The sequence below is a fragment of the Gallus gallus genome, chromosome 8 (genome assembly GCF_016699485.2).
Source record: "Gallus gallus isolate bGalGal1 chromosome 8, bGalGal1.mat.broiler.GRCg7b, whole genome shotgun sequence".
NCBI classification, from domain to species: domain Eukaryota; kingdom Metazoa; phylum Chordata; class Aves; order Galliformes; family Phasianidae; genus Gallus; species Gallus gallus.
The window spans coordinates 4752948-4769914 of NC_052539.1; the positions used below are offsets into that span (position 1 = coordinate 4752948).

The 16967-nt window shown below is 40.3% G+C and overlaps 1 protein-coding gene across 31 annotated transcripts in view; it reads right to left on the bottom strand.

Moving 5' to 3' along the window:
• The window catches only part of PRRC2C (proline rich coiled-coil 2C), a 66943-nt gene that overhangs the window by 20562 nt on the left and 29414 nt on the right, over window positions 1-16967 (bottom strand). For 16 of the 31 annotated variants that reach the window (XM_046944341.1, XM_046944365.1, XM_046944354.1 and 13 more), the window contains exons 15-24: window positions 15861-16074; window positions 12733-15096; window positions 11913-12002; window positions 11341-11549; window positions 10822-10976; window positions 10238-10568; window positions 9666-9751; window positions 8741-8929; window positions 5929-6180; window positions 790-876 (exon numbers count right to left, since the gene is read on the bottom strand). In XM_046944341.1, the coding sequence (XP_046800297.1) occupies window positions 790-876; window positions 5929-6180; window positions 8741-8929; window positions 9666-9751; window positions 10238-10568; window positions 10822-10976; window positions 11341-11549; window positions 11913-12002; window positions 12733-15096; window positions 15861-16074 (3977 nt within the window). The remainder of the gene's footprint in view (window positions 1-789; window positions 877-5928; window positions 6181-8740; window positions 8930-9665; window positions 9752-10237; window positions 10569-10821; window positions 10977-11340; window positions 11550-11912; window positions 12003-12732; window positions 15097-15860; window positions 16075-16967) is intronic. The other 15 variants (XM_046944368.1, XM_046944366.1, XM_046944359.1 and 12 more) reach the window with 3 other exon arrangements.

Here is a 16967-nt window from a genome sequence, read left to right on the forward strand (position 1 = left end):
ACAGAAGAGTAAGCTTAGCCAATATTGCTTCAAAACTGCATTAAAGGATGCTGCAGTGAGCTGAAAAGCATTTCACGAGACATCAGCAAAAACCTGAGACACTACTGCATGAATCCTTCCCTCCCCCAACCAACAAGTGACTCAACTCTGAGCTAATTATACTTCAGCTACTCAAACAAAAATAACAAGATCCGTGTTTCCAACCCGGTATACCAGCAAGCTTGAGACAAACTTGACTCCACAACATAATCCAGTTGGTCTTCTCAATCAGAACACCACACACACCATCAGGATCACTGGCTCTGTGAGGACTGCAGACATGACATCCCTACTGAATATGTGAAATCCTGTCACACGCTTTCAAAAGCCATTAAGCTGCTCCCTTTACCCACAGTCACTGATTTCAGGCTACAGTTCAAAACTGCTTTGTTTTTAGAAGCCTTTCTTCAAACTCACCTACAGATCTTTGCACCAGGTTCAAGGCCCAGCTACTTCTGAGAGTGCATTCATTATACTTATCTTTGTATATTTTAGAATTGTCCCTAGAAACATTTTCATACTTTCTCTGCTCTGTAGGTCATTGAAAAATAAGGAAATATCTGAAGAATTCCAGAACAGATACTAATTGAAACAACTGTCCTTCAGAGTAAGATCACTGGGTAGTGCACAGCTAGTCAACATGAAGAAACTCTAGTGACTTGTTAACTGAAGGCAGTATTTTGTGCTTTAAGGACGTGTGAAAATTTTTCTTGTCTTCAAAGTCAAGTCGATTCACTGCAATAGACTTACGTTCGTCACCAAAGTCTCCTCCATTTTTGTACTGCTAGTAGCCACTGTGTTAGGATGAGAAGGTGTAGTGTAGTCTGTTACAGACTCCTGTGAAGAAAAATAATTCCATTAAAATATCTCCCTTACCTAAATCCGATTTTAAGTTTCTTGGACAAAGGTCAGCCTTTCCACAGGAAGAAACCTCACCATTCAGCAGGTTAGAAGTCGATCTCCCGAAGATTTTTTTTTCTTGTAGGCACATCCTTGTTCAGCAACCCTTGTTGCCGAACTGCTATTGAAGTCAAAACTATTTTGTGGAGACTACAGTTTGCCTCATGATCTCACAAGCATGACTTGAGACAGGTCAAAATACAGTCTTTAAAGCAAGGATACAGAGTGATGCCATGCTTGGCCATTAAATATACGGAATTGTGGTGGTGTAGGCACTCACTGGTCACCCAAGACGCTTTAGCTGTTTGTAGGCACTTTTAGTCCAATTCATTGAAAAAATAATAACGTGTTAGCTGAAATCTTCCTGTAGCTTTAAACAAACAGGAATGTCTTGGGTAAATCTGTAACAAACAAGGCCTTCCAGTTAAGAAAAAGAGAACCCAGGGTGCTATTTGACAGAGCAATTTTCCTTAAGTCCTGTCTCAAAGTCTAAGACAGCACCTCTGGACAGTTAAAGCTTGCCTCCCAGTTTCTGCACGGGGCAGTGATATCAAGAAAGAAAAGGGGTGGAAGCGAAAGCCTACTCAAAGGCTTTCCTTGTAGTTTATTTATCCTCACAGTTAGGTAAGCCATAATACGCTCCATGAATCAAACTCACTTCCATGGACTTAACTGTAAGCCAGTGACTACTGCAGCTGTAGGTCTAAACTCCCTGCTGAAAACACGTAATTGATAGCATTGCCAGCCCCCTAGAGAATGATGTACAATGAACAAAAAGGGCAATGGCATCTCTCTGAATCAAAATTTAGCATTGTTTTTAGTCTTTGTCACTGGGTATTTAAATCTGGGTGTATTCCAGACGAAGAGTTATAAGAACTGTTTTAAGACTATCAGATAAATGGTGCAACCATACACTCCTGAACTAGCTAAGATTCATTAATTCACTAGCAAATGCCGAAAGCCCAGAATAAACTCCATCATTTTTACAGAACCAAACGCCAGGAAGTACCTGAAGCATAAATTAGCTGTTGACAAGGGTTTGGATATGTCAACACAATGCCTCTGAAGGCACCAAACAGATTATACTTGTTAACCCAACCATACTCAAGCAGTATGATGATAAACTATGAGAAAGTATACATTGAATTCACTGCTCAAGTCTATGACAATGTCTTCTAAAATATTAATTGAAGCATTAAGATACTAATCAGCAAGTAACAAGAACCATCCTTAAGGATAAGCTTATTTTGGTAGAAGATCAAGACAAAGAGCCCAACTGTAAGGGCTAGGATGTGCACACTTATGTATTTACAATGCAGACAGAAAGAATCTGCTTCACCACGTAGTTATTCTCCTCACTTGTTGAACTGGTGGGATATAATACGATCTCATGTAATCTTATATGGGTTATAGGTTATATATGTAGCAGAAAGCAAGCACACAAAGCTGCTTTAATCACAAGATCCTTCTAATGAAGCGTAACTGAATGGCTTCTTGTTCTTTAAAGATATTTTATCACGTAAGATCCTTTATCATAGGAAGTTTTAAAAAGTAATATTATCAAAATGCCTTTGAGGCTTAGAGCTGAGTTTTACATGTTCTCAGCACTACAGTTTGTCACAAAAGAAATTAAATCAGAATTATTGCTATCTTCCCAACTTTGGATAATTTTTCAGTATAGAAATACTTCACACCCAAAAGAATGTAAAACAAACAAAAAAACCCCTAACACATCCATTGAGGTGCCCTTAGAAGTGGGTGCGCAATGCTGAACGTTTCTACAAAAATAAGTTACATGCTAAACATGCAGAAAAGACAGTGCTTTAGCTGTAAGAACAGCACTGCAAATATCACGGGTTGGTTAACCATCACCTTCCATTTACTGATAGGAAAACGTCTAGGAGTCTTTTACATATAGATACCGTATGCTTTTGTAGTTCAATTAAAATGAATCTTCTGAACAACTGTTTTACTGAATAAACCAACTGAATACTTTACTATAAATTAATAACTGTAATAATAGCACGAGCAGTAAGTTCTGAAGTTATCTACAGGGTATTTATATCTGAACAAAAAACAGGTTAACTTTTTACAACTGTTTCATTTTCTCAAAAGAGCTCACAAAACCTAAAGCGACTTTATGAACAGAAGAATACAGCAGACCTCAGAGTCGACCTTAGCTACAAAGGAGCAGGGGCCTCCAAATAATTAATGTGCTGAACATTTGATTTATTCCTGAGATAGGAAATTAATTCAAACCAGAGCGCTTGTCAGATACTGAACCATTTCAGAATTGTTATATAAAGCATGTCTCCTTTTTGACATCACCTCTGCAACATACAGCTTTTATCAACCATTCATCCAAAACTTTGTTGCCATTTCCACTAGGTACTGATCATTCCTGTAATTAGAAAGCTTCAAACTTTACTTGGAGACAGATGTTCAAATGGAAGAAAGCTAAAGACATCCTACCTGATTCAGAGACCCATGCAACACATTGCTTTCACTCCAAACATACTACAAAAACTCAAGAGAAACAGCTGAAAATGCTTCAGAGCATCATGCTGATATGTTCCTGATAAACAGTTCATCAGTATAAGGTGATTTACATTTACAGTTTGAGGCAGAACAGTCCTGTCTGATTAAATACGTATGATCTTATTGAAGGGCTTGTTTGGTATGGATGGGATACTCCTACAAAGCCTCTGCTTCTGAAGAAAGACAGCTAGCTTGACTTCCATAAGCATTCAAATCAACAAATACACTGAAGAAAGTGCATCTTGCTGCAACCTTAGCAGTGGTCTCCCAAAAAGGATGGCAGAGTGTTCAAAGAGAAATCATTTTGGTTCACTAAAAATTAAACCTCTGACATTCAAACAACAGATAAAAGATGTCATTGCTTCTCTCCTCATTATTGAGGAAAGACAATGTTACAGACAAGAAAAAGCAGCTGCAATACTAACCAGCAGGGGAACTCCAAGACTGGGAAAGTAAGCATTTAAAACCACTTAAAAAGTACCAAGAGTGGTTTATTTCTGTGAAATCCAGATGAAGTTCACCTTCCCTAATAGATCTACAGGTTGTTGGTTCAATTTCCATAGAAGTCAATAAAAAATATGACCATTTGTTTCCTAGAAAACTCACTACTGATGCCCATGGAACTCTACATGACAAAGGAATTCAGAAGCAAATCTGGAACTGCTGAAACAGGTGTTTTAAGGCCTATTTATACCATATATTAAACACTTCTAGTAGAAGCCACTTCAAGCAACAAAGAAATTGTTGAGAATTGGCATATCCAGCACAAACTCCATTTTCCTTTCAATTTGGTCTTCCTTTTAGAAGACAGAGGTTTGACACTTCAGTACTGTGGTAGTTCAAAGAACATAGGCAACCTGCTTTTAACTAGGTCCAGAAAGGCACAAAATACAGACCTCCCTTTTGAAGATCTCATTCTTTTAAAATACACGTATAGAGAGGACATGGTACCGATTTACTTCACCAGAGCTACCAGCAAGTTAGACTAGTAATCAAAGATGTCTACAAGATTAGAAAAGGAGTTTTGCCTTGAGTGCTAGTCAAATAAGTTTGTGAGATGGTGAGAAAGAACACAGCACACAAAACAGCCTCCTAAGCAAATGCTTGAACAGGTTGATGTTTATGGTTCTGCACTTCTGATTCTGTGTACAAAAGAGGAGTGCTTCACCCAGTTCTGGTGTCAACACAAACCATTCACACCTACTGCATAAGACAAAAACTGCCAGGAAGGATGAGAAATCCCAGTACTTTATTTCCACACATTTGTCATTCCACTTAAAATCAAGTTTGCAGCTAATAGCTAGGAAACATCTCTCCCTTAACATTTGCTTTGATTTCATCACAATAGCATCTTCTGCTTGTATGACAGCTTGACAAATACCTGATAGGACAGCACCCCACCACCCCAACAGCAGGCTAAAGCGTTGGAATAGATCTGCATTTCAGATTCTTCAACTATTAGTGAAACTTCTGCAGAGGAATGGTTTCCCTAAGAGACATCAGAATGTTTCTGCTTAAGATTAGGAAGACAGATTGAGACAGCATGCAGCAAACTAGTGTCTAAACTCACAAAACTGCTTTGCAAACTTTCCTATTACCAAGGCAGGTGTAACTACTGAACTAGTACCTTCTCAATCCTGCACGGCTTCTCTCCATCTAAGAACACTCCTAGTTCTTGCTTTAGATATGTAACTGACAGAAGAGAAGACAGCTCCACATAGGCCATTATGCACTGAGTCTGTCCATGGATGTTTTTCAACAACTCAGTGCTTTCAGTACATAACAGCCAAGAACTGAGCTATAGAACACTGAAGGCTGACAGTAAGTCAGTATCTCACTGGAAGGCAGGGGAGTTCCACACTGACAACTGCGATGAGTCCTGAATTCCGCAAGTGGATGTACCTCGACCATATCCCAGGCATGACAGACAGACAACCTTTAGGTAAACTGACCTTGCCTTATCCAATGCTTAAGCATTTTCCTAGTTTAGAGATGTATTCCATCCCTCTCCCACCCCTCCAACCACAGAACACTTAACTCACAGCTTCAAGACATCCACGCTCTTGAACAACCACTGGGCACAGTCCTTTTCTGTTGCTCTCTGCTGAAAGTCAAGGTCTCATCTTGCACATACCAAAAACACACTCAAGACACAAATTCATACAATCTGTCTGTATCAGGCTTTAGTGCCACTCTCCACAGAAAGTTAAGTCTCTAGATAGTTTTCATGCTCATAAGGCAGTGGAAGACTTTACAACTTTCCAAGCTGACCTCTGCAAGGATTGTGACAGCACAACTCCATACCACATCAGAGAACTATTTAAGTTCAAGCAGTAACTATTTGTTTCAAATCTGCTAATCAATAAGCCCAGCAGGCAACCGAATGTTAATTACATCATTGTAGTATTATTTTACATATAGTGCTCTATAATATTTCAACATTTTTCTTACCTTTGTGCTTGTTCCGAACTCTGGAGCAGACACAGATATCATTGTTCCTATTTCTGTACTCAGTTCACTTGCTGCTTTGGTTTCCTTTGCAGTGACAGGTTCTGGACTTCTCACAGAAGTGGGAGATGACTTCTCCTGTCCCTCAGGCTCTCCCTGTTGGGCATCCTTCACCTTTCTGTTCTTTAAAGAACGTTCTTTCCCAATAGGACCGGGTTTATACTCTTTGTTTTCTACTGGACTCAAGTCTGGAAGCTAAGTTAGTGTTAACTTGTCAGTTATGTCTTCCCCCCACAGCTTGCCCATAAAACAGTATCTTAACATGCTTAGAACAAATTTGTTTAAATCGAACAAAGCCTTCCTCAAAGCTAAGCATTTTCTAATATATAAATCAATCAAGACTAAATTAGTGGCAAGTATTTGAAATGCATCCACTCCAGACTTTAAGAATTTAAACACTGTTGCCAAGTGAGACATATTATATAAAGTACAACTAAAATAAGGCCTAATTAAAATCTACAGCAGAAAACCATTTTGACTTTTAAGTACAGAAAAGTAAGGAAGCCATAAGACTTCACATACATACAGCTTGTATCTATTTCCAGAAAATTCTGATCTTACAGAGTTCCAGGAGGGTAGAAAACTAGAAAAGGACTCCCTTTGTTGATGTCTCAATGTTGGCAGTGTTTTTTCCTAGTGACTGAGCACTAAAGGGATATACAGCAACAAAAAGCCCCCACCCATGTTCATGCATTGCCTTATTTTGTAGAGACCATGACTGGAGTAGCTGCTGTAATTCAGCAGTTCCTTTTTGTACAGCTGAATTAAAGAAGAGCCTCAGGGAACGTGGATGTTCTGTTTAAAGAGGTATATCCTTCCTGGCTCAGCCCACCTTACTACAGAGCAGCACAAAAATTCTTTAAAGGCAGTCTCTGAAACTATATTGCTTAAGCTTTGACAGTAGAAAACCAGAAGCTGATGGTATGTCTCTACAAACACAAACCATCTGCTTCACAAATAGATGAAGACCCTTTTTAACAGAATGCCTTTGGGGAGGGCTAGAGTTTTCCCAGTGTATTGAGTACCCAAAAGAAGCCAGTATAGACTGGAAAATGTCTTTAGAGGGAAAGACAAAAGCATCTTGGAAATGTGTGCCTAAGCTTTGCAATGCAGCCATCAGGATCAAACCCACCTCACCCTAAATACCTTTTCTTCTAACAACTAACAGAAGAAGAAATTTCTCCAGACAATTTAAGGTCACACTCTGAGAGGTAAATGGCTTTGTTTCAAATACAGTCCTCTCATGTTGCCCGTAGACATTGAACAAGCTCATATCTAGGCTTCACAGTGCACACCATCGTGATGGGGAGTGTGTAGGGCTTTTTTTCCACTCTTCCTCTCCATCAAGAGGGTTAAAGGATTGCAACCATCATTCAGAAAAGCTCATCAAAATGGTCATCTCCAGTGACTTTACCACCTAGTTGCACATTTGTCTTTCAACAAAACCTTCAGGAGTCTTAACAGTTATATAACCAAGCAGGGGGAAAAAAAACTCTACATGTAAAACAGACCGTTTTAGGGGGAGTTTAGTATCCAGGTGACTTCATGGGGGCACAGTTCTAGGCATGACACTAGTTTCTGAACGTGCTGTGTTACTACAACTCACCAGCACGATTAGCTACTGCACACTTCTCTGTTGTAAGGGTTTTATATTTTGCAATGAAAACCATCAAATGCCGTAGAGCCACTAAATGCCTCAATAGATTATTCACTGCATATAGCTGCAATTTCAGATTTCAAGGGTTTTTTGGAAAAAAAAGAAAGTGCCCGTCTTCTAGAAAGACAAAAAGGGCTTCAAGTACACCAGGACCACTGCCAAATCTCAGACAAGAGAGACTGCATTAACTGGTCTAGTAACTTATGAGCAAAGCATATCTGTCAGAGCTACCTCTTCCTTCAAGTAAGGAGCTGGTGCTGAGTGTTAGCAATGCAGAGATAAGTACACACTGGAGGAAAAAACAACAGGAAAGTAAGTTCCATTAACCTGTAATATCACTAAGTGTAATCTGAATGACAGGAGGAGCGTTACTCCTTGTGAGTGGCAACATTGGAAATACGAACTGACGATGGAACCCCTAAATCTCCTGAGAAGAATGAGAAACATATTTTAATTAAGTTTGATTACCTATTCGCTCTTCCCAAATTAATTACAAAAAAAGTTAATTATCTCGATGTCTATGCTTCTGAGACTTCTTATGAGTGGGCTCTGACATTCTTCCCTTTCTTCCAAACACTTCTTTCCCTGTAACTTGATGTATTACTTGGTAATCCTATGTACAAAACTAAGCAAGGCACCACGTGTCAATGGCTGCAGATGGTGGTGTGGGGGAGAAAGGCAGACATGGTTGCAGGAAGAACTGAAATAGGAGATATAAGACAGAAATAGCCTGCCTCAAGACAACCTGAGCAAAATAAGCACAGGTGTACACCAAAAATTAAAAACAAAAGCACCCTAAAAAAATCCATACTCCTCCAGCAAAGCTAACAGATTCATCATCCCATCTCTGTTGCAGCTACATCTGTTGCTCCAAATAGTCAGTGGACAAACTCTGTTGCATTAGGATGCTGTGCACCTGCACTTCTTTGACTTCCCAATCTTCTCTCCAAAAACCACTTACTTTAGGAAATACAAACATGGAATGCAACTTTTATAGGCCTAGTCCTATTTAACTTAGCATTCAATTTTTCAGTCAATTACTTGTAACTTCTTTTTGACTGCATTTGCTTTTTAAGTTTAAAAGGTATGATGTTTTACCTTTTGTGCTTTGATGGGTCCAGCCCGAGGCTGTTTCTGTCTTTGCTCTTTTGGTTCTGGTAGCTTGTCAGCCGACTTCTCAGAAAGTACAGGGCCAACTTCATTATCACTACCACTGGAAGCAGGGGCTCCAAACTGAATAGTTTCTATACCAAGCTCGACTCCACCTTCTTGCCCAGGCTTTGTTCCCTATTTAAAAAGCAAGCATTAAACACATTTCAAAAGACTTATATCAGTATACTGACATTAGTTAATAAAAGAGCATAAAGTATACTGAAAGTTGAACACTACAAGCATGCTTCTACCTTCTGCCAGCAAAAGCATTATCTGTGATAGCAATAAATTCCTAAGTAGTAAACAACACATGAAAGCATACTGTGTTCTCCTCAGCTTCCTACTGTTTATAAGAGCTCAAGGGAGAGGGAAGTAAAAGTAGTGAAGAAATACATAAATGAGATCATGAAAAAGATGTGGTACTGAAAAGGAAAGAGAAATACAATATAAAGAAGTCTAGATTCAAGTTCATATTATTCTCCTGAAACTTCAAAATTAGCATTCGAGGAAAATAAAGACTAAAAAAGATTTATAGAACTTCTTATGCCACCCAAAAATGGTGTCATAAGAGAAGGCAGCCTGTTTCTAAGCTGGACACAAGCATTCACAGACAAACTAGACAATATTTTAACTTAAAAATACACACTGAAGAGCAGCTATCAAGAAAATCTGTGAAATCTGAGATTCGATTCACAAAGAACAGTTCTCCTGTTCTGCAGTTAATAAAAGCATTAGCCTACATCTTTCTGTACTACCTCCCTACTTCAGGGGATTCTGCACACACTATTTTATGTATAGCCACACTTGAACAATCTGCACCCAATCTTCACAATGAACAATTTGAGTAAGCTTCTTTTCCCTTCATCCTTACCTCTGGAGACGTAGCTGATCCAAAAGATGTCAAAGGTTTGTTCCAAGCACTCACTGAAGGTGGTTGAGGTGGACTAATAGGTCCCACTGACAAGTAAGGGAAGAGTTAAAATCAAAACACTACCAAAAAAATTTAAGTTGCTAAATGCATTTGACTAAGGTTATCAACTGACTGAGGAAAATTAGACCACAGATGCGTTGATTAACGCAAGTTCTGGTTCAGAAGTTATTATCCTATCCAGGAGTTAGCAACAGGATTCATATTTAGCTGTTTTTAAGAGGGTTGATCACCACACTTGGAAGCTTGACCAAACCCAACAAAACAAATTTCCGAAGGGAGTGATATCCTTATTTTTTTTTTGTAAACAGAGTATGGTAACAAAAAGTATGAGCAACATCACACTGCAAGTCTTTTGAGGGAGTATTCATAGCCTAAGATATTACACTGTTGCCCTCTATCCCCTGTGCAAAATACACTTGCATGTGTAAATGTAAGAGCTGAGAACCAGCGTTCTCTAATTACAATACTTGCCCCTCCCACCGCAAAAGAAGAATCCAGAAGACACTACTTACGTTTTTTGGAGATGTCATTCAGAACTGCTGTAGGAGGCACCTTGTTTTCCCACAGTTCAGTTCCTAGACCATTGTGAGCCTGGGTGTTCTGCAAGACTTTGCCTGACACCGTGAATTCTGTGCTGGCTGTTGCCCCTCCAGCAGCCTGATTTTGAGGCTGAACAGAAGCTGGTGGCTGACCTGCAGTCTGTGCTGTGCATGGAGTCTGTGCCTGAGCTTGTGCCTGCTGTGCAGCTGCAGCTGCTGCCTGTTGCTGCTTTTTAGCAAACCTGGGTGGGAGTTTGGAATTTTGACCTCGACCTTTTTCACTTGATCCTTTTTTGGTCCAAACCTGCAAGTGGAAGCCAATTTTTACTCCTGCAGCTGGCAGCCCAAACAGTAAGTACTGAATCCTAAGATGTCCAAGTGAAAATTAGTTTAATTTACTAATTCTGAACTCAACATTAATACAACTACCTAATTACATTTAAGAGGTGAAAATATAGCTTCTTGAAATGAAGATACTGAACACCTCATAACATTCCCAGTACTGCAAGGAGCTCTTTCCCACCACAAATGCCTGATACAAATGCTGTGTCTTGTACCTGCACTGTTTGTTCCTCCTTCTTTCTGCGCTCTTCATCTTGCAAGCGTTTCTGTTGTTTCTTAGACACCACTTCAGTGAAACCATCATCATTCAAGTTAGACTGGGAGTCTTCAACTACTGTCACTTCAGGGTGATCATCAATGATCACAACACCTATTGTAAGAGGAAAGATATAGATGTTGCTGTTTTAACAGCTTCAGACGCAGTGCACAATAAAATTCATTAAGAACAAACTGCTTTAGGTAGAAACAATTTCCCAATAAGCAGACACAGATGATGGCTTTGATGAAAGCTCAGGCTTTGCTTCCTAATTGCGTTGCAACTGAACTAGAACCGAATATTTAGTATGTGAAAAAGTTAATTAAACACGACAAAAGTAGCAATACTCAAATATACATTTATTCATGCGCTTTAAAAAAATCATCATCTTTTGTATGTTTTCAAACATCTAGCAATACATCCAAGAAAGCTGCACGGTTACAAATTTTTGCTAGCATGGTATCTTATCAGTACATACTTGCATAATTATTAAGATCAAATTGGGACAAAGCATCCACTTTTTCCTTAGGCTTCTTTGGACCAGCTTTAGGTTCCTCTCTCTTTTTGCCACTTGCATCCTTGGTGGTCTTCTGTCCTGCTGCATTAACACCTCCTTCTTCCTGATGCAAAGAGTTGTTGTTGCTGGGATCAACACCAGGCACGCTTGCTGTCTGGTCTTCAAATGGCCTATATTAGAAAAAAAATATGTTAAGGAGATCAATTAACATCCACAGAGCACAGGAAGGAAGGAAATAACAAAATGCAAATCACATTATAGGGTCAAGAGTGTTTAATGTGCAACTTCTTGGCAGGCTCCAGACATTTACTTTCAGCTCCTCAATGAGCACAAACTAAACAGAAAAAGCTGTTTTGGTGACACATCCAATGCACTGCTGTCAGAAGTAATCATAGGGAAAAAAAAGTGCATGATTTTCTGTCTCACTCTATGTAGTTAGACACATCAAACTCAACAGGTCTGAAGTTCAAAACTTTAGTAAAGCCTTCTGCAGAGAAACAAACAAACAAGCACACACAAAAATGGAAGCTTACAGTATGAAATGTTTCACAGGCTCCCTTGCCAGAAGCTCTCTGCAGCCATCAGAGTCAGAGACTTGAAACATTCTGGCTTTGCTGTGGAACCTGGAAAACCCAGCCTTTGTTTCAAAATCATATTTAACTGACTTATCAAAGAAAGCCTTAGTATTTTTAATTCAGAGAGTAGAGCACTGAATTTAAGTTTTTTAGTCCAAGCAAAATGTGAACTTAATATACAGCAACCTACAAGATCAAGAAATGCAGGAAATCAATGAAGAAACGGCTTGCTCTGCTTCCCACCTATTAAGACTACCGTGCACTGTGGCTACAAAACAGTGGGAAAACATTAGCACCAGATAATTACCAAGTTCTAATCAAATTTAACATACAGAGAAACAAAATGTATTCTCAATGGCAAGCATGTATCAGCATGCTTTTCTGCTAGATGATTGACCTAAAAATACAACAGGCCAAATGGAAGGCAGCTATCTATGTATTAAACTGCAAAAGCATTCACATTAACCCTTCAGCTTGCATCCAAATATTGGGAAACATACCCCAGCTGAGAAAATGCATCACTTCTTTTTTTTTAAAGTTAGGCTAATTAACACTGTGCATACATGCAAAAACACTATGCATTGCAGTCAATTTTCTGGATTATACACACAAACCAAAAAAAAACACCAGAAAGCACAGAGATACTGGTGCACGTGGTTATCTTGCACTTGTCTATCAGTCACTACAAATCTAAAACAGTTATTATTGACTTTTAAATCACAACAGGATGACTCAAGACCACAGCTATGCCTGCTTCCTAACTGAAGCTGGTACTCACCCTCTTTTTCCACTTCTGGGTGGAGGACCACTCCGCCTGTCACTCCTAGGCCCTGAGAAGGTCCTCCCTGGTTTAGCTGGCCCACTGTTACCACGTCTGTTTTGACGGTCTATTCCAGGCCGCTGACTAGAGAAACTTCTCTTAGCTATTTCTCTTTTTGGAGCTCCAGTGTTTTCTCCTGCTTTTGCAGCAACCTGTGCTGCTATATCTGCTGTTTTCTTCTCATCCCTCTCACGCCTCTCATTAAAATCGCTGCTCTCTGAGGCTGTTTCCCACTCCTCGTTTGCCTGGTCTGAAGAATTCTGATTAGACAAGTCTGGTGTCTTACTTCCCGAAACATCTAGAGCGGTGTTGGAGGGCTCAGTAACCACATTAGTGACTGCAGCAGTAGTTGATGAGCTGGTTACTGCCTCATTGATCTTTGAAGCAGCCTCTCTCTCTTTTAGGCGCCTGAAGCGTGGTGGCTTATCTTGCCTTGGAGGCCGAGCAGGCCTTTGTCTTCGCGGTCTCTCTCTAGTTGGATCAAACTTCCTCTCAAATTTTGGAGGTCTTTTATCAACTGGTATAGGACCATAATGCTCATTTCTCCTTGGAGGCTCCCCATCTTCTGGTTTAATGATCTCCGTTTGCCTGGGATTCCACTGATTGTCTCTGTAAGCTGGTCTCCTTATTGTGGATGGTCGTGGAGGACGCCCACCAGGATCCCTTCCACCACGTCTATACATTCCCCCTCTGCCTCGTCTAGAAGGTTCTCCTTTAGGAAGAAATCCTGGTTTAGGTTTATTCTCATCATCTCTTATGTATGTTTTTTCCAGAGATCTATTATCCACTCTGATATTGTTTTCAGGTTTGAATGACAGTGGCTTTGTAGGTCTCTTGCCATCAGCCCTCTCTTCTCTTTTTGGGTGTTTGCCTTTGATGAGACTGTCTTTGTCTGAAAGCAGAGTGTCGCTTGCACTTTCATGGACTTCGCTGTCAGAATCAGTCTCTGAACCATGCTGTCGCCGTCGTTTTGGAATCACTTCAAAGTCTGAACTCTCACTGCGAGTTTCACTCTCTTCTCTTTGTCTAACAGGCCCAGAAGGCACATGGTCTGTTCTAGGCTTAGTATCTCTGTAGTGTGGATACTCCCTGTTATGGCCTCTACTGCCCCGACCACGTCCTCCGTAAGAACCCCTGTAGCTACGACCTCTAGAATAATACTCCCCACGACCTCTGCCTCTGTATCCCTGATCTGGGAACCAGTCTCTGTCCCTAGCCTCTTTCCAGTACGTCCTAGGTGGTAAGCCAGGCTCTCTTTTTACTGGTCTGGTTTCTAAGCGTGGTTTCTCTACAACCTCCTTGTTAACTACCTTCTCTGTCTGCTTTTCTTCCTTCACTGTGGTAACTGGCTGCTGTGCTTGTGGCTGCTGCTGTGCTGCGGGCTGAGTCGGTGGTTGCTGCAGTACTGCAGGGGGAAGCTGTGGAACAGCAGGCTGTGCAGCTGGTAGCTGCTGCGAGACTGGAGGAGTGGGTGGCTGAACTGGAACTTTAGCTGCAGTCTCAGTCTGAGTGCTCTCGGGGCTTGCTGATGTTGGAGCAGCATCTTGGACTATCTTCTTAGCCAAAGGAGCACTGCTAGAGGCAGATGTCTCTGGCTCAGCCTGAGGCACTGGCACTTGATGTGCTTCCTTTTTGTCGCTTTTTTCAGACTTGCTTGGTTTTTCACTAGCCATCTTTTCTCCTTCCTTCTCCTTCCTCTGTTCACGCTCTTCTCTCTGTTCACGCTCCTCTTTCATATCTCTAAGCACAGGTTTTTTAATAGGACCTGATCTTCTTATGGGTCTATCGCTGCCTTCCTCTCTCCTGCCGTAACCAGGCCTAGGACCCCATCTTGTTTCAGACTTAGGTTTAAATGTTTTCTCAAGTTTAGGTCCTTCGGATGTTCTGTTATTGATCAAAACTTCTTTTTTTGGCTTAATCTCAATTCTCTCAATTGTCTCCTTTGACTCAACAGGCCTGCTACTTATTTTAGGGATATTTGCTGTTGTCTCATTCCTCTGTTCTTCTGATTTTAGAGAATGACTTGAGCCATGGGAAATGCTTCTCTTTAATGAAGAGTGACTTTCCCCCACAGGCATGAGTTCTTCTGCAGAGCTGCGTGAAACATTCTCATCGATTCCTTCAAAATTAACTTTAGTGTTAGATGTGTCAGTTTGGAGAGATTGGGCATCTTCCAAAGGCCTGCTTGGGAACTTTTGTACTTCCACCTCTCCTGGTTCTCTGAAAAAGTCTGTCTTTGGATGAGAGTCCAGCTGGTTGTGTTCTACAGGATAAGCTGCAGCAGGAACAGCAACTCGTTCTTGCTCCAAGTGGGCCTCAGATCTAAGAAACAACAATTAAGAAGAACATTATGCAGGGGATAAAATTCTCATAAGTATTTACTTGAATGATTTTGTTTGTATGGGATTTCTGTCAGATCCAGGAAACAACGTATCAATTTTCACAGTGGTTGCTAGTTTTACAGAGATCCATTTTACACCAATTGGTTTAAAATTCAGTGTCAAATATGCACGGTTGATTTTAGGAATCCATTAACATTAATGGCTATATATGCATTTCAAACAGAACCTTCAGGTTAGCAGGCTGTCAGCAAGTATTACACAAGCAGTGCTAGAGGAAAAAGAAGCAGGGGGGTACTTTAAAGATGCCCGAGGCAACTATCTTAGTTCATACCACTTGCACTTAACACATCACTTTTGAAACTGATGTCCACCAGGCAGAAGCTCACTAATATGGGGAAGATGGAAAGCAGATAAAAGACAGGATACAACACTGCAGCAGCATTCTACAGAACCGAAAATTCATAGTATTATCACAATCACCATTCATCAAACCAGGTTAAGGATCCTAAACAATGGATAAATTGCTCTTCTATGCCCTACTACACAGCAGGCACGTCTTGTTTATACAGCAGTGCCAAGTACATTCCCTCTAACTCCTTTTAAAGTTCTGTGTGAAAAGCAGCATTAACATGGTCTGAATTTACAGTTTAAACCATGTTTTACAATACAAATTACACAGCTAAATGCGTAAGCAGGTGTGGCTCAGTAGTGACAGACAAGAAAGAGTACATAACTCAGGCTTACCTCAAATTGTCAGGCTCTTCTAGCACTTTGGGAGGAGAACTAGCTTGCTGAGGTTCTGCATGGGGGTACGGATCTGAGCCCCACATTATGCGGGGCTCTGACAAAGGAACAGCATGCTCTCTTGCTGAGCGAGCTATATGTTCAAATGAATCTGAACTAGTTGCTGATCCTTCCAGCTGGTCTCTTCTCATCAGTGGTTTGGGAGGCATAATTCCTGTTACAGGTTTAAGTTCAACAGCTGAATTAGCAAAGAGATCTAGCCCATGAAACAAAGTATATCAGGAGGTCCTGAAAAGCCCTATTCTCTATCCTCCTACTTTTCCTCTGTACCTTCTCTTACTGGAACCAAATGTCTCTTCACTGTCAAATGACCCCAGAATGATTAAGTCATATTCACCACCAGTGCCCTCTATGCCAACAAAAGCAAAAGCTGTTTCCACCGTAATGGAAAGAGCCAGGCCTGTAGACCTGTAAACATGAGAAGATTCTGCTCTAAAATATGAATAGCAAAAGGCAAGATGAATGTACATACAGGTAGTTCTTGGCACTCTCATTAAGACTCCTAGGTCCTATCTTGTTAACATTTTAATTGCAGTGTCATAGTTTTCATCATTTTTTGCTTAGGTTACCATTTCCTCCATTCAATCCCTACATTCCCTTCAAGAGATGCATTCCCTTGTGTCCTGCTCCTTCTGACTCAGTGGTCTCTCCACTATGTTATCTGCCAGTCCAGCATTATCTATGCACATTAGCTTTCCTAATTTCAAGTCTTTTAGCACCAAGAATTTGAGAACATTTAGCAAAACTCCAGGAGTGCTAGCACATAAGACAGAAATAACAAATTTATTTAAAACAATTGAAGTAATACCAAGAGCTAACACACAATGAAAGATTAACCGTAAATATACTGTTTTTATAGCATAACAATCTAACTCATGCCAACTACAATAACCATAAGCAAGTAAGGCTTATATTGACATTTTGAATACAGCCCTGCTTTTAGTAACTTGCCTGTGATGCAGCAAAAAGCTCTGATATTACTCTGTAGTCAAGACATATAATGATGCATGATTGTCTCAATCTCACAGAATCATTACAATCTACTTA